The following is a 27,069-nucleotide window of genomic DNA, read 5'->3' as shown; positions in this document are numbered from 1 at the left end:
GCATAATTCATCAATCTTTGACAAACTTGCAGCGTACCTATCCTAATTTTAAATTAGTCTTATTTCTGTTCAAGCTTTTAGAAATTATTAGAATACCCGATCCTTACAATAGTTTCGATTAACATAAACAAACGAAAAGAAAATAAAGATACAAAAATAATAATTAAAAATAAGCAACCCAACAAAAAAAGAAAAATAATATTTGAATTTTTTTTTTTTTTGTTTATTTTGTGCAAATCTCCAACAGTTGAATAATATAAACGATCTTAAATTGAAGGAATATAAACATTAATCTCGACAATTGGTCGAGGTTATATTTTGAATAAAAACAAAGAAAGACAAGCAGATAAACAGGCAAAAATGGAGAAGCACAACAAACCAAAAACTCATCACATAAGTAAACAACCAAAATTGGATTGCGAAAATGCGAAGTGCTAGCAAACAACGGTTCGTGAATAAGATAACATGTAAAATCCTTTGACATTCCTGAACTAAAATTTCTCAAACTAGCCATAAACTACGACGCCAAATTATAAAGAAGGGATCGTCCGAGAACTTAATTGAAGAAACGTTATTGCTGTAATTCCCCTCAAATATGATCGCCTTAATGTCTTAAAATCCAGAAAAAAACAGGAGAAAACAAACAAATGATAACAAAACAGGTTCTAGGAGACTTCAAACAAAGATAAATCACTGGGAGACGCCCAACCACTTTGAGAAGTTCTCAAATTCGGTGTAATCGCTATCTGAGATCATAGTCTTGTACCATGTCTTACTTGCAGACTTAATTGCAGAAGCCTCCTCCTGCAGAAGATAGCAAACAGAAAACAATGAAGGCAAGATGTAAGATGATTTTGAGATACAAGTAAAACATGAACTGGGTATCATACTGTGTGAGGCAAAGGTCCACAGAGCTTAGTTATAGTAGTTTCTTAATTACTAGAGTACAAAGCCACACAAGTCACAGCAATACAAGAAGAAAAAACAAAATCTATATGATTGTATGCCGAATTTATTCAAAGTTTAATTCCAAATTTCATATGCAGATATTGGAATTTAGGAGTGTTAAGTGAAAGTACAGAAAGCATCTTACCAATTCTAAAAGAAAATGAAAATCAATAGTGAAACATCACAATCTCCTCTCGATCAACATTAACATTCAATATAGGCAATTCAATTTGTATTAGGTACTATCTTCATTCACAATCTTCAGATATATCTTCATTCAAGCATAATTAGACCTTTTTATACTGATTCATTTTTATACATTTGTTTTCTTATTCATCCACATCAGAAATGTTTCCTTAGTAGCCGCGGCATTTTAATCATTTAGGATAAGAAAAACTTCAAAATCAACTTTCTAAAACTATATTGACATATTTACAGTGGGAAAAGATATAATCAGAGATCGTGTACCTAATAGAAATTATGCATTGCAGCAGAAATAATTAGGAGAATAAAATCAGAATTAAAATGTTCAATCAAGCACAATCGACATACTAGTCAATAACATCCATAATCAAATAAAAAGTGAAGACAGCAGTACCTTAGTGATTTGCTTCCTCTTCTTTTCAAGCTTCTCCTGCTTAGCCTTCACGCGCTGAGCCTCAGCCAACAGAGCCATCCTCCTTGCAGCTTTAGCATATGGGTTAAGCTTCAGCATCACATTCAGATTCTTCAGCGGGTTCTTCTTCAATGGAGCCCTCTTGATCTCCTTCTTGATCGGTTTTACCACAGACTGCACCTCATCAGAGTTAATGATCCTAGCCAAATCAGCATTTACCATCTTCGCCCTAGGCAAGACATAACCATTCTTCTTCTCAGATGGTTTATCGAATTTTCCGTAAATCTCGTCCAATTTCTCAAAAGCAGATTTGGTCCAGACTATGAACCTCCCAAGATGACCTCCAGGAGCCAGTTTGAGAAGATTGAGTCGTGACACATGAGCTACCTCAACACCAGTAATATTACGGAATGCCTTCACGAGCTTTGCACCCTCAGTACCGTAAACAACCAGAGGGCCTTTCCTAGAAATGTAGCGGCGGTTGCGCATTTTACCCTTTCCAGGGCGAATACCAAGACTATCCTTAGCCTTCTCAGTATCAGTATAAGCTCCAATTTGCTTAAGGATTTTAATAGCAGCATTTGTCTTCTCCAGAGCCTCAACTGAATCAGAAACAACAAGAGGCAACTCAGGAACCTCCTCAATCCTATGCCCACGAGCAAGTACCAGTGAAGGCACAGCAGATGCGGCAATGGCAGAAACCACAGCATGACGTTTCTGTGTAACATTCACTGCCCGATGCCAGCGGCGCCAGATCTTGGTAGGAGCAAACATGCGACCACCACGGCACATGTTTCCAAAGGCCCCCTGTCCGGCACGGTGAGTACCACCACCAGGAACACGGGGGATACGCGACACAGCACGACCAGTACCCCATGACTCAGCAGAGGTCTGGTGGCCAGCGCGCTTGGACACGGCGTAAGGCTGACGGGCATTCTTGGAGATCTGACCGTGAACAAATGTCACGATATCCGGGCGGATCGATGCCTTCATCACATCAGGAAGGGGCAAGGAGGCTCCATCAGTGGCCATATCATTCTCTAGGGCTTGTACGGTGACAAGGGGGCGGGCGGCGGCGGCCATTTGTGTGTTGGGGGGAAGGGAGAGGGGTATACGGGCAATGCGTATTTGGTGCGCGATAATGGAAAAAATAGGGTTTCGGTTGAGTTCTCGTTTCATATATAAGGAGAACAGGAAATGAGGGTTTAGCAGCCCTTTTAAGAAAATGGGCCTCTATTTGGGTTTTAATGGGCCTCCAGAGAAAGGAAATTTTTTGGCAATAGTACATAAATACAATAATATAAATATACAAATTCAAATTTAACAATACATTGTAAGGACTTTGGTTGCAAATTCTCTATGAGAGGTATTTTGGGAAAGATTATTATTCAAAAGCTATTCTTTAAATAATTATTTTTTCAGGTCCAATCTTAAGATTCACCCTTATATTTAGGCTATCTACAGGTATTTCCTCGAAGATTGAGGCAGAGACGAGAGGAGAAGAAAAATTTAGGGATAATATATTTGATTTTTTGGAATTTTTCTTTTGGTTAACGTTTCGCAACGTCCAACAACATTCACTACTTGAATGTTGCCTTTTGCATGTTGCAAAATGTTATTTTCGTTGTAGTGAAAGTAGTTTGACAATGTGAGGAGAAATTATCGATGGGAATTTCATGATAGGAAGCAGGAGGCATGAACGAAAAACCACACGTCCTCGGATGTTATCAATTAATGTCATTAATTATAATAGAGTTACTTATAGTGGCAACATAACTTCGCTCCAGCTACTAGCATCAAGCATCAGACATTTTTACATGCATCTACGTATTTGCGATGCAGAGTGTGACGGTATATTCACTGTTTCTGAAAGTTTGCTCAACACTAGCCATTTTAGATCCCGCAATAATTAGCACAATATAGAAATGAGGTCGACGCATAAAAAAAAATCATATGGTACATCCTATAACAGCAAATAATTTAGGTATAAATAATCCCCCAAAAATACTCTCTATCAAAGGTATGAACGTCGTCACAAAAGTATCTTAACAATCGAATACAGCAAACGAGTGAAGTTATATATACCTGTAAAAATGCAGAGACTGAAAAGGCAAGAGAATCATAAGAACACAGGCGTTGGTGGGCAATTAAAGGAGAAATAACATTACAAAATAGAGGAACTCTTTGGGGGCTAGGTATTGTCTCATCAAGATTCACCATGATTGCTCTTAACTTAGTCCAACTGAAAAGTGAAGCATGACAAAGAATCTATATCAAACGAAACTTATCCACTCAACGAGTCAATTCGATAGGCCCCTGGCCAGCATAAGTTTAATGCAGTATAAAAAGTCCGTGCAACAGGGTGGTGTGCCTATTCCGACACGGGTTTGCTATTATTGCGTTCTATTTTTGAGGGAATGATCGAAATTAAGACATGTGGCGAGTGTTTTTCTTCTTTTTCTTTTTAACTCTTTTCTTGAGTTTCAAATATAAGTGAACTTTGACATATGTATCATCAGTATTGCTTAGCACCAACTTATGTGGCAATGATTCAATGACTCGTATACAAATGTTAAATAGCATTGCATTGAAAAAGTTAACCATTTCTAAAGATCCACAACTACCTACCCTAATTGAAAGTTCGAAAATTCACATAATAAAAAAAAATAATAAAAAAATGAATAGAGACTAAAGTGATGTGCTCGATAAAGTTTGAAGATCCCAAAATGAAATTCTCCACAGTCGAATTATAGGAAATTTTTGAATGGATTTTTAGCAATTCATAGTTGATAGTGATGATCATAGGCTACATGGTATTGAGCTCCTTTATTCATCGTTCGATTCACTAAAAAGTAACACAATTTTCAAGTGATTATTTACCACATAAATCGGTGATTATCACGTATAGCATTACTCCTATTTTATATAAAACCTTTTACTTTTTAATATTTTTTTATAGAGATATATTACTTTTTTTAAATAAAAAGTTACGCGTCCTCATAATTAAGTAAAAGTTAATTTCAAAAATAATAAGTAAATTAGTTCACAGAAGTGATTATCTAACAGTATGCAACCGGTAAATGGTGAATACTTCGATGTAATGGCAAGAAATTCAGCATAAAATGAGGAAATAGCAAGCACTAAACGCGTTCAATTCATTATTTTATTATTATTTTTAATCGAGACAAATAGACGCAAAAATCCTCAAAGTTCATAGACAACCCATTCAAACAAAGAAAACGCCCATCCCCTTAAGACTGCTAAACAATTATGTCCAAGACTCGACTTCAATAACTAGTGAAAATTGGCTAAAATCTATAACTAAGTCGCACCGACTACCGACTAAAAAGATCGAAATGATTGTCGACTCGTCTGAGAGATATACTAAGGATGCAGTCAGTTGACAACAGGAGCCACTACTATTCTCCTCCGAGAGTAACTCTAGCAGGGGATCACAGTTGAGAATACACATAAACAGCAAGTGTCTTGAGTAAGAAATGGGTTTAAAGAGTATAATCTGCCTTTTCAGATCACAGATCACCTGGTTCTTTGATTTGTAATGTTGTTTTTGACAGGCTAGCTTCCAGTTCATTTAGCTCATCCATATCGAGATCGTCGTCATCTTCATCAGCAACATCTTCGATATCACGTGTATTTGTTGTGGAAGAACTTGGCCCGTCCATGGAGGAACCTTTATCATCCTGAAATTGATGATACAGAAGTCAGCAAATACTACTGAAATGGCTCCAAGCAATAACCGAATAGCAGGGCTAGTTATAGAGTTAAGACTACGTAAGAAAAACATCAACTTTGCTCAATCACGAGCCATAAAAATGAACCAACAATTTGAACCTGAAAAATGTAAAAATTGCTTAAATAGTCACAAAAGGATGGAAACACGCTGAAATAGGATAAATCTTTTTGTTTTCTGGATTCAGTCATGATACAGAATGTGACCTCCATAGAAGAAAAAAAGAAAAAAGGAGTAAACCGACACCATAAATTAGATGTAATTGGCCATAACATGGTTTCTTCAACTCTATCTGTGAAAGAAAGTTTTGACTTCATATTTAAGATGGATTTTACCAAGTCTTCAGACACTCAAATTTCGGGTGGAACAAAAAGTTCTACGTTAAAGCAAATGTCAGTTTAAGAGCCTTCCAAGGAAGAAATAACAGAAATGAATTTATCGGGCACCATATGAATGATAATTCTGACCACATGTTTCACCACTGGTAAGGTGTAGAGAATGAAACGCCAACATAGTTCCAAGTCTATTTGGAGCATTGAACTAATTCTAATTTTAGAACAAGATCCAAATGTAAGAATAGTGCAAGACTGCAAGCCGGTAATGATCTTTCATCAAAGAGACAACTCTCTGTCCATGCTTTTTTGCCTCATGGAAACAAAGGAATTAACCACGACATAATCCAAGGCAGTATGCATCAGCGTTTCACTGAAATATACTTGCTGCTTTGGTGCTTCAGTCAATCATGCACGAACCATAGAATTAGAATTTTTATTACCAAACTTTAGTAACTATTTCATGATGAGCAGTAGGATTGAAGTTTGTTTCCTTAGTCTCATAGCTGTTTTCAAGAGAATACAACTAAGAGCATTATGAAACTCGGAGGAAATTTGTTGTGAACTATTAGATTGGATTCTCTTGGAGACAAATACGAGACTAAGGGGAAAAAAGTTCTCCGTGTTACTTATCGTGGACTGGAGAACAGAAGTTTGATAATAGAAACATCTAATTCTATGGGTGAAGCATCATGAACTGAAGTGCTAAATCATGCTGTAAATTTCAGCAAAATGATGATGCATACTACATGTACTCTATCTTGGCTGATGACTTCGTTTACATTGGGCAAAGAAGCACGTATGAAGTTGGAAAACCTGCAAAGAGTTCTCTCCACAATGAAAGAGAATTGGATCCGAATGTTGCCCCCTTCAAAAATAAATGCTTAGAATGCCATCAACAATTAAACAATATTCATCGAACTTTGGGAATTACTATCAACATTATTTTCAATGTCAAATGCCACGCCATCCAGTACATGAACCTGCCCCTCCCCAATAAACCCCCCCCCCCCCCCCAAACCCCCCCCCCCCCCCCCCGGGGCACGGGGGCAGAGGCACCTCCAAGGTTTTGGGTGTAGATGCTACAGGTTTCTTCCTTTTTTGTCTTTATTATCAACTTTTGCCAGGTTCTTCAAGCAGGCTGGCCTTTTCAAACTTGAAATGAGCTACTCGAGTTCCAAGATTTTCGTTACTAACATTTCCCCACTACCATAAAGATACTAAGAAATTAAAGCAATCAAAATTTTAGCATACTCGCCAATCACAGAATTTTAAGGACCAAAGAAGTTCATTAAGTCTCCAAGTAATATTAGATGGAACATAGCAAGGCAAATACCAAAATGATCACCTTTTGCTCTGCATCTGGTTCTTCTTCTCTTCGGTATTTGTCATAGGCCTCAGCATCATCAACAAACAAGCTAGCATCTGACAAAAATAGCTCACGCCCACTGGGACAGGAAACAAAATAAAGTGAATACGTCATGCAATACGGACATACAAGCAAATATATCCAATATGGGTGTTCACTCAAGAAGAGTTGAACAGTACCTCATACAGTCATTCTTAGCTCTCTCTGCCCGCTGTGCAGCCAACCCGGCTTCTCGCTCTTCCACCTTTTTCTTCTTCCATTGCATGAATAGCTCCGGAGTCATAGGAGTTGTAGCAGTTATCTTTGCACGCTGAAAATGGAATAAATTATAATAAACCTATTAGCAAACAAATTTAATATGAATGAATTCACATAATTCTAATAGACAAGTAATAGGAGAATGTTCGAAACTAACCTGGTTTTCTATCTCTTCCTCTATGGGTATCTTGTCAGCTTCCTCCTCTATCAGAGCCTTCATCTGAGATTTTAGAACATATCCAGGAGGGAGTGCGTGCCTGTAATGGCAGTCTTTACCACCATTTGGGCAGACCCAAAACCAACCATACTGTTTTTTCTCCACTGCTTCCAAAAAGTATTTACATACCTGCAAAAAATATTAGTAGAAACAAAAAGAAATAGATTGGTTGAAGTACCAAAACATGATATACGAACAGACAGAAGTACAGACAAAAGGAAAATTTAAAAAAGAAAATTAGAGCATGTGCAAATCCATACAATTGATGCCACCTGGAACGAGAATACAAGAATTCAATCCTTTCATGTAGTTTTCCCTTCTTTATGACCTTTCATTTCATCCCAAAATGCGGAACATAGCTCCTCGTTAGCATATGTATCATTGCTATAGCAAATACAGGGGGTACTCCGTCATTGTATCAAGATCTGCTCGAGTCAGTTGAAAGCCAATTCGATTACTGGTCATGCTCTAATTCCTATCAAATCCATGCTCTCTCTTTGTTAAATACATGTATAATACGAACTCCTAAAATTTTACACCGGTTTGCTACGTTGTGTATTAAGATGCTCCAAAGTCAAATGACATTCACTAAGAACTTGGGGCCTGCTCTTACACGCCCCCAAACTCTTAACTTTTTCCTATGTACAGCATCCGTCGACCACATTCTGAATTGGTACATCATATTTCCCTTCCATTCTTCATTATCTTACTAGTTAGATTAGGGCAACAAGATATAAGCAAAACAGAATTAGAAAATGGAACCTGGCCATCTCTTTAAATTAGAAGTACTCTTCCAACACGTCTCTATCTTGTGCAAAAGAAATTTCTAAATTTACGACTACCAACCAGTTAATACTCTCTCCGTCCCATTTACATAGACTGACTTTCCTTATTTTCTTATCCCAATTATACAGTTTTGTTTCTTTATTGAGAATGTTTTGTTTTGTCATGTCATTTACTAAAATACCCTTATTTAATTGCATAATTATAACCAATTTTTCCCGCTTATTCTTGAAATTGTACAATTATAAATAAGGATAAATTAGAAAGTTTGTGGCAAAAATTGTTTTCTCAATAACATTAAATAAGATTTCTTAATCATTGTGAAAAACAAAATCAGCCTATCTAAATGGGACGGGAGAAGTAGTATCTTTAAAATTCATTCAGATTGGTTAAAATCATAAAGAAAAAGGAAGACAGAGATATCAATGGTAGTTAACGACAGCAAATGATTGGCTACGGAAAAAAAAAATACAGTTACAGAATTATATCACAATCCTGAGATGAATGAAAAACATAATGAAATCATTAATGAAGACTTACTCTATCGGTAAGCTTATTCTTGTTGTACTCCTGACCCTTGGACTGAACAACCTTCTCCAACATTTCTTGATCCCAGTCCTCCATTGTTTCCGTTTCTTTCTCTTTATGAAACCAATAAACGAGATTCACAGACACAAATCAAAATTATGGGAGAAAAAAAAAATTGTAACCAAATTGGAGATTTGATGATAGAATTTGAACTTCCACTATTAACCTTCATTGCGCTTATCACTACAAATATCGATCTTCTCTCCTTTCCTTTGAACATTCAAATCGTGAGAGCACTTGCACTTAAAACCTTTGGCACATTGACCAGTCTTGTAGAACTCGCACAATATTGACTTCGGATCAACACCTAGATAAGTCAAATGTTGATTCTCAAAAATTTAGACACCAACATTTCAGATAGACAAAATAACGATATAATCACAAATTTTCAATCCTGAAGTTCTAGAATCCAATATTTCCAACTAGTCCCTTGGGGAAACAATAAATTAAAAAAGAAGGGCGGAAAGCTATAACCAGCATTCACAATATACATGCTTATCTGAGCACCACGGAGCTTATATAACACTGCCCACTTTTTAATTGAACAGGAGGAGATTCTACAGGAAAAACTAATTAGAGAAATTACCAGGAGGAACTTTGGGCTGACTCACTGCAACTTTAAACAATTCATTGAGCTCCTTCTCTTTTGCCTTCTCCTCCTCTTTCTTTTTCTATTAATTTCCCACACGAAAAAAAAAAGCAATCAATCGATGAACAGTCAAATGTAATCCCGGTATACATAATCAATGAATGTAATTCGACCTTGGCGTCGATTTTGCTGAGTTCAGGCCTGGGCTGGACGGATTGTTTGAGGGATTGAACGTATTTCTGAACATTCTTGGACTTGTTCTTGTTCTTCAATCCGAAAGTCTTGTCCTCGACTATCTTCTGCTTCTTCGCCAAATCCACTTTCGATTGCTGCTTCGGAGGCTTTTTTTTCTCTAATATTCTCGATGATTCTTAATCAAATAATTTATTGACAAATTATTAATAAATTGATAGCTTAAACTTGATGGATTTGAATTTCGCGGTTTCTAATTGATTGAGCGTTGGAAATTATTGTGCAGACGGAACAGTGCTGGTTTGGGTGAAGGGCATGTCACTGTACGGTTCGAAACCGCTGTTAAATTGCGAAAATCCTTAAGCGCGTCTAAGTTTAAAAACGTTAAAGTTGGCAGTAACGATTCTAATTATCAACTTTCATCTCTTAACAAAATTGATCTCTAACCTTTCAATTATTGACATGTATAATCTCTAATTAACAAACTGTTCAAAAAGGAGCCCCTTATGCCATCAAAGAAGACAAGAATATTATATATAGCCCCTATTTGTTTTCTATTATTTGCTCATTAAAATGAAAAATATGATCGTTATCTATCACATTAAGTCATCATATTTGATTTTCTATCTCTTGTGGAGGACCCCTAACAACTATATTTTTCATTCTTATTTTTACATTAATGTGTACTAGATAGTGCCATAGTCAGAGTTTAAAGAATTAATTGTTTTGGATACTAAACGAACTTTCATCATTGTCATGTTTTACTCGCTAGACTTAAAATTGCACTTAAACACTTACTGAACTTTTAGAACTTGCACTCCATCCCTTGCTCTTCAACTTATCATTACAAAAATGGCTTACGTGGCTTGACGACATCCGACGTTGCTATCGACGGAGTTAAATATGCAAAAGTGGCTGCCAATGATGCAAAACATATATTAAAAAATTCTGGCAAAACACATTTTTCCTTCAAAACACACTTCTTTCGAAAACGAAATTCACTCTGCATGATTGTTTTTTTACCCAAAATCCTAGGCTTGGAAAGAAAGAACGTTGAAAATTTGCTCCTCAAGATCAGGGTTTTTCTTCTTTCTTGGCTTTACCTCCGATTCCAAACTGGTGTGCACCACCTTTTGAATTCTTCCATTTTTGCATGTTTTACTGGGCTACAATTTCTTTCTTTTCTTCTTCTTCTTTTTCTCTTGGAACTTTATTGTAAGAAAAGATTGAAGAAAAAGTAATGTGAAGTGATTGGAACTCATTTTCAATTTTTTTCTTAAAAAATTGTGTTTGCATTACCGCATAATTATATTTTCACTCGAAATCCTAAACTCCGAAGAAATGGACGTCGAAAATTTGCTCCTCAAGATCGGGGCTTTTCTTCTTTCTTGGCTTCACCTCCAATCCGAAAATGGTATGATCCACCTCTGGAATTATTCCATTTTTGCATATTTTACTGGACTACAATTTCTTTTCTTCTTCTTCTCTTGGAACTTTATTGTAAGAAAAGATTGAAGAGAAAATAATGTGAAGTGATTGGAACTAATTTTCAGTATTTTCTTCAAGAAATTGTGTTCGAATTTGGGTTGGAATTAGGTTGGATGCTACAAATTGGAGTTTTTTGTTTCTTTGTGAGTAAACTGTTGATGTTAACAAAATCATTTGCCTATCATCCACGGTGTCGGTAATTGTGTCTCTAAAGAAGTGCGTTTTTGGAGGAAAAGTGTGTTTTGCCAGAATTTTTAAAAACTGTGTTTCATTGTTGGCAGCCACATGTGCACATTTAACTCCATTAATAGCCACGTTGGATGCTATCAAGCCGCACAAGCAATTTCTGAAAATATAAGTTGAAGAGTGAGGAATGAAGTGCAAGTTTTGAAAGCTCAGCAAATATTTGGGTGTAATTTGAAGTCGAATGAATAAAACAATGATAAAAGATCAGTTAGTATTCAAACAATTAACTCGAGTTTATACTTTAAGGGAATGTTTGAACTCGTTTTATTGTAAGAATGTGTTTTAAAATAGTAGGTTGATGGATAATGTGTTATTAAAAAATAAAAATAAAAATAAAAAATTGGGTTTGCAAGCAATATTGTTTTATTGAATAAGGTGGGGTTAAAAGGAAAAGAGAAAAATGGAGATCAAAGGCCTAAACATATAAAAAAATATAAGCCCTTGTTTGGAAATAGTTATTTCAAAATTCTTTTTTCTCATACTCATTTTTAATAACAAATTCTTACAATAAAATATTCTTCATGTAAATCTAAATTTTTTTCTACTTTATAATTACACATTTTCCAAAAATTTACTATTCAAAAACTCATTCTTTTCAAAAAAATTCTGTCAAACAGGGACTAAATATATGACGACCAAAATAAATAATTAATTATGAACAAAGGAATATATATATATAACAAAACATTTTTTTTTTCTCTTTCACACCTAAGTGCCTAACCAGGCCACCATTCTTATTTCCCTTCGCCATCCTCGTCGAGGAGTTTTCTAATATAAATAATTAAATAATTTTTGACATCCTAACTACCTCTATTTTTTTCCTTGGAAAATTGTAATCATTTCAAAGCGATGAGAATTTTCAAGTTGGTCTCTCAACTTCTCCAAAAGTAGAATTTGGTCAACAACTCACCCAATAATCAATGCCAAAGCTTCCAGTCAAGTTCAGACTTCGTGGTAGCTCTTAAATTTCGATTCTTTTTGCTCCAATCACCTAATTTATTTTCATTTCACCTCCAAGTCAGGATTTCACACATAAACGTATTATATACACTAAATTAAGTAAAAATCCACTGAATTAATTCATGTTATGCAAGTTCAAAAGGCTTGCATGTATATTACGTACACTTGTATATTCAATTAACAATTATAAATAATGACAAGCAAAAATTTGGAGAGTTTAGAAACATGGTTAGGGGCTATCAGTGTTTGGTAGTGCTTTTCTGTTGATTTTGAGCAATAATCCGATCGTTACCCACTGGTATATGGGACTAACGTTGACAACAATGTTTGAAAATTTACCAGTGAAATACCTAAATTGCCTATTCATCAAAAACAATGATTTAACTGTTTTGGGCAAACTGGTCATTCTATCCTAAATTGGTCCAACATTGCGGCTACCATATTTGATTTCTTGCCATAAATGTCTGTCAAACTGAAAAGCAACGATCATAATTTCTCTACAATTAAAATGAAAATTTCTACCAAATAGGCGCTTACTTTTACCTTACCTTCACATGAGTATTCATAGACAAGTCCCCCACCTTAAATTAGGTCAAGATGTTGGTACCCTTATTCTCATGTGTCATCCTTCTTCTAGAGAGAGAGTTATTACTATTTTATCAAGTTATATCATACTTGAATTGAACTGTCTTGTAGAAGATTATCCTTTTAGTTATTCTTTGATCACAAATGATTTTTTGCGAATTTGAGTTGAAAATAAGAATTATCATACTTGAACAAAATTTTCTTGTAGAATATTATCATTTTAGTTATTCTTTGATTAGAAAGGATATTTTTGCTAATTTGAGCGAAAAATAAGAATTGATTTATCAAAATCATCGTGCATCGTCGGCTAATCCGCCCACCGAAAACTATCATATTTCATCCTCCTCACTCAAGGTACAGTGGATGGTCGAGGCCTGCTTTTATTACTCGTGCGAAGACCATATGATATGACATCAAGTTTGTGAGTCATACTAGCTCGCTAAGTTTAAGTAAAGTGCATGGGAAGCATGTGAAGCTTTCTCCTAATATAATAGGATGTTATAAGTTCACAAAGCCTTCATTTTATTAAATAACATTTGTGTTGCATGATCTCCATGCAGATTTATGATGTAACATTAACAATTATGTATCAAGTAATTTGTATTTGGTCAAGTTTCGTCATTTAATTATATATCCTTACATTTTCAAGTATGGCTCATTTGGTATAACTTTTGAAAAGTTAAAATGAGCTTGAGATCTAAAAATTATTTTTGAACTCGTTTGACTAATTTTATGAAAGCATTTCCTCTAATTAGAAGAGCTATTAAAAGAAATTGATTTAATATGACCTTCTCTAAAATCACTTTCAATTTAGAAAATCCTTTTAAAAAATAGTTTTAAAAAAAATTAAAATAATTTTCTTAAATTTTTTTTTATAGAAAGCAAAAAACAAATATAAGAGCTACGCCAAATGGATCTTCTGATCTTCATGGTATTTTTTTGTCAAAGCACTCGTCACTCTAATGTAGAAAGAACTTTGCTATTTACACACTGATTTCTGACACTTTGATTGACATTTGTATTGTTGTCAAGTGTTAATTAGATGAAAAAACTGTTTGACATTCAAATTATTCAATAGAATAAAGCCACGTGACAAAGTGTAAACCAAAGTGTACATCATAATGTACATATAGCCATGTTCAAGCGTACATCATAATGTACATATAGCCAATTTCATCACTTAACCCGTCACGCCCTTCTATGAAAGCCATGTGTCAGTCCCTTGTATGTCCATGATAACGACGTTTCCCCGTACGTTAGATTTAGATAGAGCACTCTATAACTTGCCACGCGTCTCCACATTTTTAGGCTCCGAATTTGGTTTGATTCTGCCGAAGCCCTTGATCTTTCACCTTTTGATTTTACCCGCTTCAATCGCCCACGTCAACATCCTGTGGGGTCTAAAAATGCTCATTCATCCGCGAAATATTGGATCTTAAAACCTACCATAACCTAAAAAATCCCCTTTTTTCCCAAAATTTCTTATCTTAATCTTTAATTAAACCGTAATCTCATTTTTTTTCCTTTTTTTCCCTTGATCTTGGCATATTTTTATGCTGTATTGAATTCTTGTGAGTGGATTCACTGTAAATCGATGATGTTTGAAGGTAATTTTGTAGAACACCCCTTCTTTAATTTCTGTAGAAACAGCATTGTTTTCTTTTATTTTATGTTTTAGTTTTACATTTTCTGATTGTTGCTGGCGTGGGAATTTCTTTGTTGTTGTGGACGGTAGATGAAATAATTAATATCTTATGGGAATGCTTAATTTTCGTGATAAGTTTACACAGGCATAGTCTTCATTCTGAAAAGATTTAATAATTTTAAGGTGGTGATTATTGGGTTTGAAGTATAAATGTACTAGCTTATACTCTCCACTTAGTCCTCTATCCTTAGATGGGGTGTGAGGAATTGATAGGTCATTGTCATTAAGAATCTCCGTGTCCAGACTTGCTGATTTGATCTGATATTTTTAGGCTTAGTTTTGCTTCTACCTCTTGTGTTAATGCTGATTATTTAATAGTTCTATCTCTGGATTAGAGTTTTGTACAAGTCAAATTTGAATTGTTGGAAAAAGAAGCTACTACTGTTAGTTATGCCCTGGTTGTTTTTATTGACAACTGACAAGGGTTTATCAAAGTTATGTAAGGAATGGTTGTTGTCGTGTGTTTCTAATTGTTTGTCTCTGGATCTGGTTGCAGGGAGTGTTTCGATGAATATTGACTCTAATGAAGAGAAACAGTCCCGGAATAAGGACGAAGCCATTCAAAATATAGTTTTACATGGGGGACAAATTTTGTCGAAGGACAATGCATGAAGATTGAAACGAACAATAACAACATGAACAATGTGACTGATTTTAGGTTGCAAGGTCATGGTGTTCTGCAAGCGCAACAGCAACTGAAGCCTCTAGGGACAGTGGTATGTTGGGAGAGGTTACTTCATATGAGATCCATTTGGGTCATGGTGGTGGAGAATGATGATTGTACACGGCATGTTGTCACTGCTTTGCTCCGAAATCGCAATTATGCAGGTTGGTAATCTTAAATAACGTGAAAGAGGTATTGAGTGTGTCAGGATCAACATTCGTCAAAAATAAAATTACTTTACAGATCAATTTCATATTGGCAGCTAGCCAACAAAAATACAAAGAACAATAACACAAAAGCTTATTATATTTTTTAGTGTTTGAATTTTCTAATGGTCAAAGCAGCTAATGGATTGGAAGCATGGAAGATTTTAGAAGATTTAACCAACCATATCGATCTCGTCCTTACAGAAGTAGTAATGCCTTTTGTATCAGAAATAGGTCTTCTTTCCAAGATCATGAGTCACAAAACACTAAAAAACACTCCTGTTATTAGTAAGTGCTAATCTCCCATTTTCTAGTCCTATTAGAGGAGAACTATATTTTGTTTGGACATCATAGTAGATGTTACTGATTCTGACAATTGTTGAGGTTTTTGTTCAGTGATGTCATCTCATGATTCAATGGGTTTAGTCGTTAAGTGTTTGTCAAAAGGTGCAGTTGACTTCCTGGTCAAACCTGTACGTAAAAATGAGCTGAAGAATCTTTGGCAGCACGTCTGGAGGAGATGCCATAGTATGAGTTATCATAGCTTTCTACTTTGACACTTCTGTTGTGTGATAACCTGAATCTTTAACGATTTGACTGTCAGTAAAATTTAGATTATACTTAAATAAAAGGGTTAAAATGAATTATGAAAGCAATTACTATTCAACTTTATTCATAATAAGTGTATTTTTAAAGAAAAAGTGTTTGACATAAGAAAAATCTTAAAATGAATTCAATATAAATTAAATAAAATTCGACATAACTTCATGAAAATTATTTTAAATATCCCACGACGGCATTCTTCTCCGCAATCGCCTCTAGCCATTAATTTTCTAAAGGGAAAAAGAATGTAAAGTGAAATAAAATCTCAATAAGTGTGCGTGAGTAATTTTTATTCTTGTATACGTATTTCGTGAAAAATTTCATATTTGCTTAGGGAGACTTGAAAATTGGACCTAACTTGGATGATATCAAATTTTCGTGCGTAGCGCTACCATACTTCAATCAATTCTATAAATCTTATATGTAATACATACCATAACTTAACATAGTCATGAAATAACATATATAGGACTGCTCATGTAATAATGTATTATCACACTTACCTTTCGCTGGACAAATCAAAATGATAGAAGTAATTGTTGGAGAGAGATCCTTAAGCCACGTGAGGAGTTAAGTATTCAAGTGTGATTGTGTAAGTGTATGACTATATTTAATATGAAAAGAAAGAGTAAAGGCGGAGAGACAAAGTGATAGAGGTAAAGAGGGAGAGTGTAAATAGTTGGTGGGTAGTTTATAGCGTTGGGTTTGTCTCCTATTTATAGTGTAAATTCTTGGACTACGTGTAGAAAAGTGAAAGAAAATAGCAAGATATTAGGCATGATCAATGCATAAATGGTATATTGTCTTAAAAGTGGTCAAATCAATATCTTTAATCATGTGATCAAATCAATTGACTTGACTTGAAACTTGGTGTAAATAATGCATGTGGTTAAATCAATTACATTGGCTTGAAATATTGTATGAATAAAAAATGTGGTCAAATAAATCATTTTTAATGACCAATTGGCATATTCACATATATTTTGCGCATGATTTTATCTAACCCTGCACTTAGGTTTTTAAACTATTGAGCAGTGACCAATAAGGTTATTAGACTTTAATAATAGCGTACTTGAGCCCAAAATTTAATCGAACGACTAGTAGTAAAAATTCGGAACTTTACAACCTACCTCCTTTAAAATAAATTTTGTTCATGAAATTTACTTTGGAACTCCTCTAAAAGTTGTGGGTACTTGGCTTGCATTTTTACTTCTCGCTCCCATGTAGCTTCTTCAGCTGACGCTACCGCACTTTTACTAAAAGGATCGCCTTGTTCCTAAGTGCTTGAAATTTTTGATTGATAATTTCGACTGATACTTTTTTATAACTCAAACTGCGTTGTCTCAATTAATTGATGATTTACTACATGGCTCGGATCAAGGATGTACTTCCTAAACATGGCCACATGAAATACATCATGTACTCCTAAGAGTTCATGGGGTAAGGCTAACTGATATGCTACACTTCCAAAGTGCCTCAAGATTTCGAATGAGCTAATGAATCTTAGTCGCAACTTTTCTTTTTTATCAAAACATAATACTCCCTTCATAGACGCCACTTTGAGGAATACTTTGTTACCTTCAAGAAATTTCAAGTCATTTTCTCTCTTATTTACATAGCTTTTCTGTATATCTTGAGCCGTTTTAATACTGTTAAGGATCTTCTCGATAGCTTGCACAGTCTTTTCAATAATCTTTGGATCCAAAATCCTATGCTCGCCAATTTCGTCCTAATGAACTGACGATCTACCCTTCTTTCCATACAATACTTCACAGGGTGCCATGTTGATAGAGGTGTGATAACTGTTGTTATAAGTAAACTCAATTAAAGGTAAATGCTTCTCCGAATGTCCATCAACTTGTAAGAACACACGATCGAAGCATATCTTCTAATGTTTGAATCGTCTACTCAGATTGACAATCTATTTGAGGGTGGAAAGCTGTACCGAAATTCAATTTATTTCCTATAGCTCGATGTAAACTCTTTCAATGTCTTTGTCCCATACAATTGAAATTGGCAAACCATGTTATTTCACAACTTAATATACAATTGTGCAAATTGGTCCATGGAAAAGGTCATACGAATCGGTAAGAAATGAGCAGACTTGGTTAATCGGTCAACGATCACCCAAATAGCTTAATGACCTTTTATTGATTTTGGCAAGCTTACGACAAAGTCCAACATCACATATTCCCATTTCGATTCTGGAACATCTAATGGTTGCAGCAACCTTTATGATCGTTTGTATTTGGCCTTCACTTGCTGGCAAGTAAAATACCTTTCAACATATTTTGCTACATCCTTATTCATTTTTCTCCACCAAAATGCTACTTTTAGGTCATGGTATATCTTGGTACCTCCTGAATGCATTGAATATGGAGCAAAGTAAGCTTTCTCTAATATTTTCTTCTTTAGTTCCTCGAAGTTTGGTACGCATAATCATCATTGATTATATAATGCTTTATCGTCGATTACTGTGAAATCCTTCCATTTTCCTAATTCTATCTCAGCTTTGATAAATTCCAGGGACTAATCATTTTTTTTTTTGATAACTTTTAATCCTGTCACAGAGTGTTGGTCGGATCGAGAATGCATTCATCCGAGCTATGTTACTAGGTTTAGTTGTGACAATCTCGAGACTTAATCTCTGAATTCCTTTCATAAAGACTTATGTGCGGTCAACACCGCCACTTGATCCGTTATCTTCCTACCGAAGGCATCAGCTACCATGTTCGCTTTACCTGGGTGATAGTGGATCTCACAATCATAATCCTTCACCTGTTCAAGTCATCTTCTTAGTCTCATGTTTAACTCTTTTTGAGTGAAAGTATACTTGAGACTTTTGTGGTCTGTATAAATGTTATATTTGCTCTTGTGTAGGTAGTATTTCCAAATTTTCAGGGCATGAATGATTGTAGCCAGCTCTAAGTCATGCTTAGGGTAATTTTGCATATATGGCTTCAATTGACTCAATGCATAGGCAATCACCTTGCCTTGTTGCATCAGGACATATGCATCACTATATATTACAAAACCTTCTGTCCCTTCTGGTATGGTTAACACCCGTGCATTAACCAATTTTTTCTTAAACTCTTCAAAGCTACGTTCCTATTTTCGGTCCAGTTAATCTTGCACTTGAGTTAACTGTGTTAGTTGTCCAGCTAAACCCAAAAAACTGTGAATTTTCCGTAAACTAATTGGCCTTGACCAATTCAGAATTGCCTCCACTTTTCTTGGATCTATCTCTTTTCCTAGAGTTGTAATGACATACTCAAGGAATACTACTCTTTCCGACCAAAATTCACATTTCTTAAATTTTACGTATAGTTTCTCCTCCTTCAGGATTTCCAATATAATCCTCAGATGTTACTCATGCTCTTCTTCGCTCATTGAATAGATTAGAATGTCATCAAAAAATACGATGACAAATCAATTAGGAAAATCATGGAAGACATGGTTTATCAAGTTCATGAATACTCCGAGAGCATTTATCAACCCAAATGGCATAATTAGGGATTCCTAACACCCATATCGAGTCCTAAAAGTTGTCTTTGAGCCATCACCTATCTCAATCCTTAGTTGATGGTATCCGAATTGTATATCGATCTTGGAAAATACAACTGCACCTCGAAGTTGATCAAATAAGTCTTCAATTATGGGAAGATTTTTGGTAATTCTCGTACTACTCTAACTTCACTAGCTATCAATTCCTAATCTCCCTTTTAGTCTATTGTCGACATAACTACCTCCTAATTGTAAGATTTGTCGTGCTTTTAATTCAAACTCAACATGGGATAGGGACATATTCTTAGTCATCGATAATCGAAATTCTTCGCATGGTTGTTGGAAGATCGCCTCCTTCTCGAAGCAATGAATTGTCACATGATTCTTGGATAACCAGTCCATCCTTAGAATTACGTTGAAGTCACGCATATCTAGTACATAAAGTTCCAAATCTAAAGACCTATTGATTTCTATCCTTGCCGCCTTAATTACATTATATGTGTTCAACACTCTTCTAGAGGATATAGATACTTCTAAAGGCAAACATGCATGTATGATATTTACGTCCGGCCTTTATATGAATTCGAGGGTTATAAATGAGTGAGTGACAACAGAATCCATTGATACATAGGCATACAAGTTGGATAGTAGAACGTTACATGCCAAAATATTATGATCCTAATCCTCTTTCCATTTAGACAATGTAAAGATTATTACATGTCCCTTGAGTGCATATTCCTACATCTACTATGAGTTTCCCTGTTTCTGCTAGATTTTAGGGCAAGACCTAGCCATGTGCACTTGTTCTCCGCACTAGAAACGCGTGTTTGTCTCTAGGAGACAAGCTTACAAATGATATTTATTGCAAAGTGGGTTGCTCTTATTGTCACCTTGAATTGGGACTCCTTTATTTTTCTTAGCATAGTTCTGTTGTCCTTTGCTCATGTTATCCCATACCGTTGCTTTTTCTCCCCATTAGAACGGCTCCTACAATTTGTCAATTATGCCTTTGTTTACACTTCATGGTAAATTCTCTTCAAGCACTACCACTGCCTGCCTTAGATCATCCTTTAAATCATGTTTAAAATGTCTTGCCTTTTTCTCTTTCGTAAGCAAGGGGCATAATAGGATAATTCTTCAAACTTTCGCACGTATTCAGTTAGAGACATCAAAACCTAAGCTAATGTAATAAATTCAGCCTCCTCCTAATTTTGGACATTTGTAGGGCAATACTTGTTTAGAAAGTTCTTGAATTGGTTTCACAACCAGTTATGTCTATGGGCCCTTGACCTTGAGGTTGAGTCCCACCAACGCATGACACCTTTCTTCAGCATAAATGTTGGACATATGACTTTTCTGGGGTCTGGGCAGTCAATGAGATTGAAGATCTTTTCTAGTCATGCCAACAAATCTTCTGCTTCTAAGGGATCTAACCCATCCTCAAAGGTTAAGGTGTTGTTTTCTAAAAAGTTCCACGACAACAGTAGTTGTGTTCTTCGTGTCTTCTACCGATGTTGGTGGGGATGGTGGTGGTGGTTGTGGTGCTGTCGCATGGGCAAAAGTGCACATCATGGTAGGAATTGCTAAGCAAACTGTGGGCCAACCCCATTAGATTGAGGTTGTTCGGGGCCTACTTGCTATTGAGGTTGTTGGGGTTTTTCACCGTTGTTAGCTCTTCGGCCTTGGGGTGTCATAGCCTTAATGAACAACATTACAATAAGTAAAGAATGGAAGAAAAATATTTGCATATTTATTAATATTATTATTATAAATAAAATTTGTAAAATCAGAGTTTCTTGAAATAAGAGATTCTTTAAAATGAGGGTTTCTTGAAATGGGGGTTTTAGAAAAATAGTTTTATAAAATAGGAATTCTTAGAATAGATATTTCTAAAAATGAAATTTTCTTAAAAATTCTGAAAATAAAATTTTTTAAGATGTGATGTTTTGAGTGGATTTGAAGTATTGTTTTTCATCTTGTTGATTTGAATAACACGCAATTAAAATGCTTCTAGGTGAGAAGGATGATCACAAGTAGACCACTTAAATCTTAAGCTCTCCTTTGACAATTTAGGTCATTTTGACAAAACTTATTAATCTTACGATTACGCAAATCGATAAAATTTAATTAATACGTGAAAATTAGGGATGCCTTAAATGTATATTTTTATTTATTATTACCATTATTATTGTTTTTTATCGATAATTCGTAATTGACACGTCCTAACTTAAAGGCTTTCTAAATTCTTACGCTACATTTCTCAACAATTGAAATCAAGCAATGCTTTAAATATAATGTATTTAACATACATATCTGCAACATATTATAATTAAATAAGAACATGAAACGTCTTAATGTTTCATGTTGCTACATGTAAACAAATAATTCATGAACTCATAATTTTCATAACAAGTCGTACCTATTCATGTCTCATAAATTACATTATTTACATACTAACATAATCATACGCACAACTAAAGATATTACATATAGCAATGAAAAATATGCGATACCTGACTTGAGGAGTGGTGACTTGGAGTATTTTTCATGGGGAATTAGAAGAAATCCTTTAATTCCTATTAAAACTTGTTGAAATTAGTAATTAATAAATTATAAAATAATATTTTAATGAAAAACATTAACTTGAATATGGTCCACAAATGACTTTATTATTATTATTATTATTTTAAATCGAAATCTACAAGAACGTAAACCTGTCTTTGATATCAACTGTGACAACCCGTATCCTCAACGATTCAAGTGTTGTTAAAATTTAAATTAAACTTAAATAAAAAGGTTGAAATTAATAAATAGGATTTTTATAAAAATAATTACGACTCAACATTATTCAAATTAAGTTTATTTTTAAAGAGAATACGTTTGACATAAGGAAATTTTAAAATGAATTCAACATAAATTAAATAAAATTCGACATAACTTCTTGAAAATTATTTTAAATATCCCACGCGGCATTCATCTCCGTATCGACAGTCTCGAATCATTAATTTTATAAAAAGGGAAAAAGAACATAAAGTGATAATATCTCAATAAGTATGCGTATGTAATTTTTGTTCTTGTATCTTGTTGAAATTAGTAATTAATAAATTATAAAATAATATTTTAATGAAAAACATTAACTTGAATATGGTCTAGAAATGACTTTATTATTATTATTATTATTTTAAATCGAAATCTACAAGAACGTAAACCTGTCTTTGATATCAACTGTGACAACCCGTATCCTCAACGATTCAAGTGTTGTTAAAATTTAAATTAAACTTAAATAAAAAGGTTGAAATTAATAAATAGGATTTTTATAAAAATAATTATGACTCAACATTATTCAAATTAAGTTTATTTTTAAAGAGAATGCGTTTGACATAAGGAAATTTTAAAATGAATTCAACATATGCATAAATAAAATTCGACATAACTTCTTGAAAATTATTTTAAATATCCCACGCGGCATTCATCTCCGTATCGACAGTCTCGAATCATTAATTTTATAAAAAGGGAAAAAGAACATAAAGTGATAATATCTCAATAAGTATACGTATATAATTTTTGTTCTTGCATATGCTTTTCATGAAAAATTTCATACTTGCGTAGGAAGACGAAAATTGGACCTATCTTAGATGGTACCAAATTTTCATGCGTAGTGCTACTATACTCTTGTCCATCCTTATAAATCCTAAACATAATACGGACTTTAACTTAACATAGTCATGAAATGACATATATAGGATTGCTCACCTCATAATGTAATCACACGCTTACTGTTTAATGGACAAATCAAAATGATACAAGAAGTGATTGTTAGAGAGAGATATTTGAGCTGCTTATTGGTTGAGTATTCACATGTGACTGTTTAAATGTATGATTATATTTAATATGAGAAGGAAAAGTAAAGGCGGCGAGACAAAGTGATAGAGGTAGAGAGGGAGAGTGTAGATAGCTGGCAAAGGGTAGTTTGTAGTGTTGGGTTTGTCTATTATTTATAGTGTAAATTCTTGGATCAAGTGTAGAAAAGTGAAAGGAAATGACTAAATGTTATGCATGGTCAATGCATAAATAGTATATTGTCTTGAAAATTGTCACATCAATACCTTTAATCATATGATCAAATCGGTTACATTTATTTATGTGGTCAAATCAATTACATTGGTTTAAAATGTTGTGAATAATGCATGTGGTCAAATAAATCATCTTAAATCATGAGATTCATGACTAATTGGTATATTTACATGTATTTTACATATGATTTTATCTAACTTTCAAGATAACTCTTCACTTACATTCTCAAACTATTGGCCAGTAACTGATAAGGTCATTAGATTTTAATAATAGTGCACTTAAGTCCTAAAGTTAAGTCTAACAACTAGTAGTAAAAATTCAAGACGTTACATGTTGATCTTTGAATTTCATGCACTGGAAATGAACATATTCTTTTTGTGCATGCTTTGGTCTAATGGCAAACTGCGTAAAATCTGAACATTCCTCATTTGACAGAGTTGAGGGGTTCAGTAAGTGTATTTATAGATATTCTTACATTGCTCTTTTTCTGATTAAAGTGTTTCCAAAGACTTTCTGGTATTTTCTGTTAAATTAACCCCTTGTTTGAGCTCCATTCTTTCCAAAAAAATAAATAAATTCTTAAACAATGATTTGACATCATTTCAACCACACATTCTTCAATAAAATAATATTACACGCAAATCCGAAATTTTTCCTTATTTTTTAACAATACATTTATGATCAATATACTATTCAAAAATTCATTTTTTCCCTTAAAATGGGGATCAAACAAGGGCTAAAGTTCCTACATTACAAATTTCTTTAAATTTCAGGCCATCGCTTTTAACCTTACTGTAATTGTTTGGTTGTTTATAATCAGTCCAGTGGGAGCGGGAGTGAAAGTGGTACACGAACTCGAAAATCTGTGAAATCAAAAAGTACGGGCAAGTTTGACAAAAGTGGCAGCTATGACGGGGCAAATAATGAGAGCAAGGGTTTAGTTGATGTTGGTGATGGAAGTGAGGATGCAAGTGATGCTTAGGTAGTTATATACTCTTTTTATATTTCAGAGGAACTATATAATCTTACAGTGTTTGCCTGTTAGCTAATGCGTTTTGTGTGTATGCAGAAACAATTGATTGAATATGAGCTATTACCATTTAGATTTGTTGAATCTTAGGGAACTCTCACTTTATCTATGAGAAATAAGTTGCATTTGGCTGCATATGAACATTTTTCTTTCAGTTAAGATTGTTTCCTTTCTGTTTCTATATGGAACATCTCAAATTGTTTTGACAGAACAGCAAGGTCTATTGATCGAATGCTGAATAAGTCTGCAAATGCTGATTATCTTTTCTCAACTCCAGAATATATTTTTTATTACTATTTTCTTAGTAAGCTAGTAACTGTTTACAAGTAAGGCATCAGTAAATACAACAAATAGTTAAGAGGATGATAATCCCAATAACATTCATTAGCAATCTACCTTGTCATATCTACTCTATACAATTTACAAGAGGAACACTTGACATCAACTATACTGTCTTTGGAGCTGGATTATTTCCACAATTAGTGTTACATGAAGCTAAGTGCAGTTTGAAGTAGATGAGATATAAAACAAGAATTCAATTTCTCTGGTTTATGTTTGTTCCAAGTTATCAAGATTTATATACTCCCCTATACAACATGTGATAGTTTATTGAACTTCATGGGCTTTTATTGCTATATTTGTCAAGATCACGAGTCTAAAAGCTTGTGGACACCAAAACTAGTTTATTGAGTAATGAATATAATGAAAAGTACAGGTTTTAGGAAAACCCGGGCAGGCTGCATTGGGAAAAATACATATCAATCACATAGAAGTAAACAGGAAAAGCCAGCATTTTCTGAGGCTCAAACTCAACCTTATTCATAAATCTAAGGAGAATATGCAAGGATGTTCAATACCTAAAGAAATAAGCATTCAGCATTTAGGTTTAAGGGTTCTTTGAAGATTATGATTATGCCATTAATATATGTCCTGAAGAATAGAAACAATTCCCAGAATTTGTTTCCTTTGTATTTTGTTGGGGGTTGCTGTTCACGAAATATTTCTTTCGATTTAAATTACCGCAAGTGTACGGGTCGTGACAAGTAATAAAGTGGACTTTAGAAGTCCGAGTATCGTCCCACAGAGAAAGAGTAGTTCAATTTTATTTATTTTAGCCTTAACTGAAATTAATTGACTTAAGATGAATTTTAGAATTAAAAGCCCTAATTTTGGGAGAAATCCCCAAATTGAAGAACCCTAATTTCAAATTAAACCCTAATTACTAAAATTCACTTAACGAATGACTCAATTACGAAATGTTATGAAAATAAATGAAATGTATTGTCAATTTATGAAAATCTATGTAAAACGAATGCACTAGGATCACGAATCCCCAAATAATTATTAAGTAAACCCTAATTTCACAATTTTGATAATCCAATGAGAATTTGACAAATCAATGCTCCTAAATCTATTCAATACTCTCTCTCAAGATGTATTGAACATATTCTCATAAATCACTAGCCTATATTTCTATAACGGATGCAATTATACAAGAACGCATGTATTTTTTTGTGAGCAATTAAAGATTTACATAGGGCATAGGGGTATATTTCTATCCTCTATCGGACCCTATGATGAATTATATATGTCGAGTTTAATCCAATTTTCTCAAATTCAGAATTAAACCACCAAATTCACACAAATTAAGTGCACATTAATTGTGGAAACAAATAAATCAATATAATTCATTCAAATAATCCCATCGAACTATGAATTCAAAGTCATGAAATAACAGGTTTAATAATAATTACATGGTTTATCGATCACCTAGTTATAGAAATCTAGCCTATCATGATAAAAATAACGAAATCTATCAAGTTTTGAATAAAATACATCACCGGATTATCAAAACTTGAAGAAATCCTGAAGAAATTTTGTAAATCTTCGCGTCAATCCTTGTTCTTGCCTTCAAATCCTCTCCAAAATGAATTTTTTTGCCTCCCAATTCGTTCTTCCCGGCTTCTGGACGTTTTTTGCTGTTTAAATCCGTCGAAATTAGGTTACCAAAGGAGTTGCAATCATATAAGGAACTGCAAAAATTGGGCACAGATTATACCTATGCGACCGCATAGGTATATGAATTTTGGCGTTTTTAATCCCTGGAGGGTTACTCGCGACCGCATAGCTTTTCTACTATGCGACCGCATAGTAGAGTGAACTTCCAAATTGAGTCATTTTTATCCTCAAGTTTCATTTCTTCACTCCTTGACCTCCTCTCTTGTTTCTAGTTGTTCCAATTTGGTCCTTTTTCGGCTCTTTTCTCCTGAATTCCACTATTTCCATAGAATCACCTACATTGCATGAATTCAACAAAATTAAATCACAATTCAATCATTTTATTTGTATTTAAGTCATATT

General features: G+C 34.2%; 2 protein-coding genes across 5 annotated transcripts; both read right to left on the bottom strand.

The window, feature by feature from the left end:
• Positions 1 to 394: 394 nt before the first annotated feature.
• LOC111366364 (60S ribosomal protein L4-like) lies at positions 395 to 2,723 on the bottom strand. Its single transcript, XM_022987129.1, has 2 exons — positions 1,547 to 2,723; positions 395 to 804 (listed from the first exon to the last, which is right to left on the bottom strand). Exons 1-2 carry the CDS (start codon positions 2,645 to 2,647, stop codon positions 691 to 693), a joined length of 1,215 nt encoding a protein of 404 aa, XP_022842897.1. The 5' UTR covers positions 2,648 to 2,723; the 3' UTR covers positions 395 to 690.
• Positions 2,724 to 4,705: 1,982 nt separating this feature from the next.
• On the bottom strand, positions 4,706 to 9,961 carry LOC111366362 (zinc finger CCCH domain-containing protein 11-like). 4 transcript variants are annotated; one of them, XM_022987125.1, is made up of 8 exons: positions 9,625 to 9,957; positions 9,449 to 9,533; positions 9,029 to 9,169; positions 8,815 to 8,915; positions 7,432 to 7,620; positions 7,196 to 7,326; positions 6,996 to 7,095; positions 4,706 to 5,265 (listed from the first exon to the last, which is right to left on the bottom strand). In XM_022987125.1, exons 4-8 carry the CDS (start codon positions 8,896 to 8,898, stop codon positions 5,095 to 5,097), a joined length of 675 nt encoding a protein of 224 aa, XP_022842893.1. In that variant the 5' UTR covers positions 8,899 to 8,915; positions 9,029 to 9,169; positions 9,449 to 9,533; positions 9,625 to 9,957; the 3' UTR covers positions 4,706 to 5,094. The 4 variants fall into 4 exon arrangements, with proteins under 4 accessions (XP_022842893.1, XP_022842895.1, XP_022842894.1 ...); XM_022987127.1 differs by lacking the exon at positions 4,706 to 5,265 and adding an exon at positions 5,950 to 6,463 and having other exon boundaries at positions 9,625 to 9,960; XM_022987126.1 differs by lacking the exon at positions 4,706 to 5,265 and adding an exon at positions 6,686 to 6,813 and having other exon boundaries at positions 9,625 to 9,961.
• Positions 9,962 to 27,069: the final 17,108 nt, after the last annotated feature.

The sequence above is a fragment of the Olea europaea genome, chromosome 17, assembly GCF_002742605.1.
Source record: "Olea europaea var. sylvestris chromosome 17, O_europaea_v1, whole genome shotgun sequence".
Lineage (NCBI taxonomy): Eukaryota > Viridiplantae > Streptophyta > Magnoliopsida > Lamiales > Oleaceae > Olea > Olea europaea.
The sequence above is the reverse complement of the archived record's forward strand: the minus strand, read 5'-3'. Positions and strand labels throughout refer to the sequence as shown.

Coding starts and splice junctions, on each gene's coding strand:
- LOC111366362 (XM_022987125.1), bottom strand. CDS start 8,898: ATGGAGGACTGGGATCAAGAAATGTTGGAGAAGGTTGTTCAGTCCAAG. Junction 7,621..8,814: donor AGAATAAGCTTACCGATAGA/GTAAGTCTTCAT, acceptor TATTTTTTGCAG/GTATGTAAATACTTTTTGGA. Junction 5,266..6,995: donor AACCAGATGCAGAGCAAAAG/GTGATCATTTTG, acceptor CATCAATTTCAG/GATGATAAAGGTTCCTCCAT.
- LOC111366364 (XM_022987129.1), bottom strand. CDS start 2,647: ATGGCCGCCGCCGCCCGCCCCCTTGTCACCGTACAAGCCCTAGAGAAT. Junction 805..1,546: donor AGAGGAAGCAAATCACTAAG/GTACTGCTGTCT, acceptor TATCTTCTGCAG/GAGGAGGCTTCTGCAATTAA.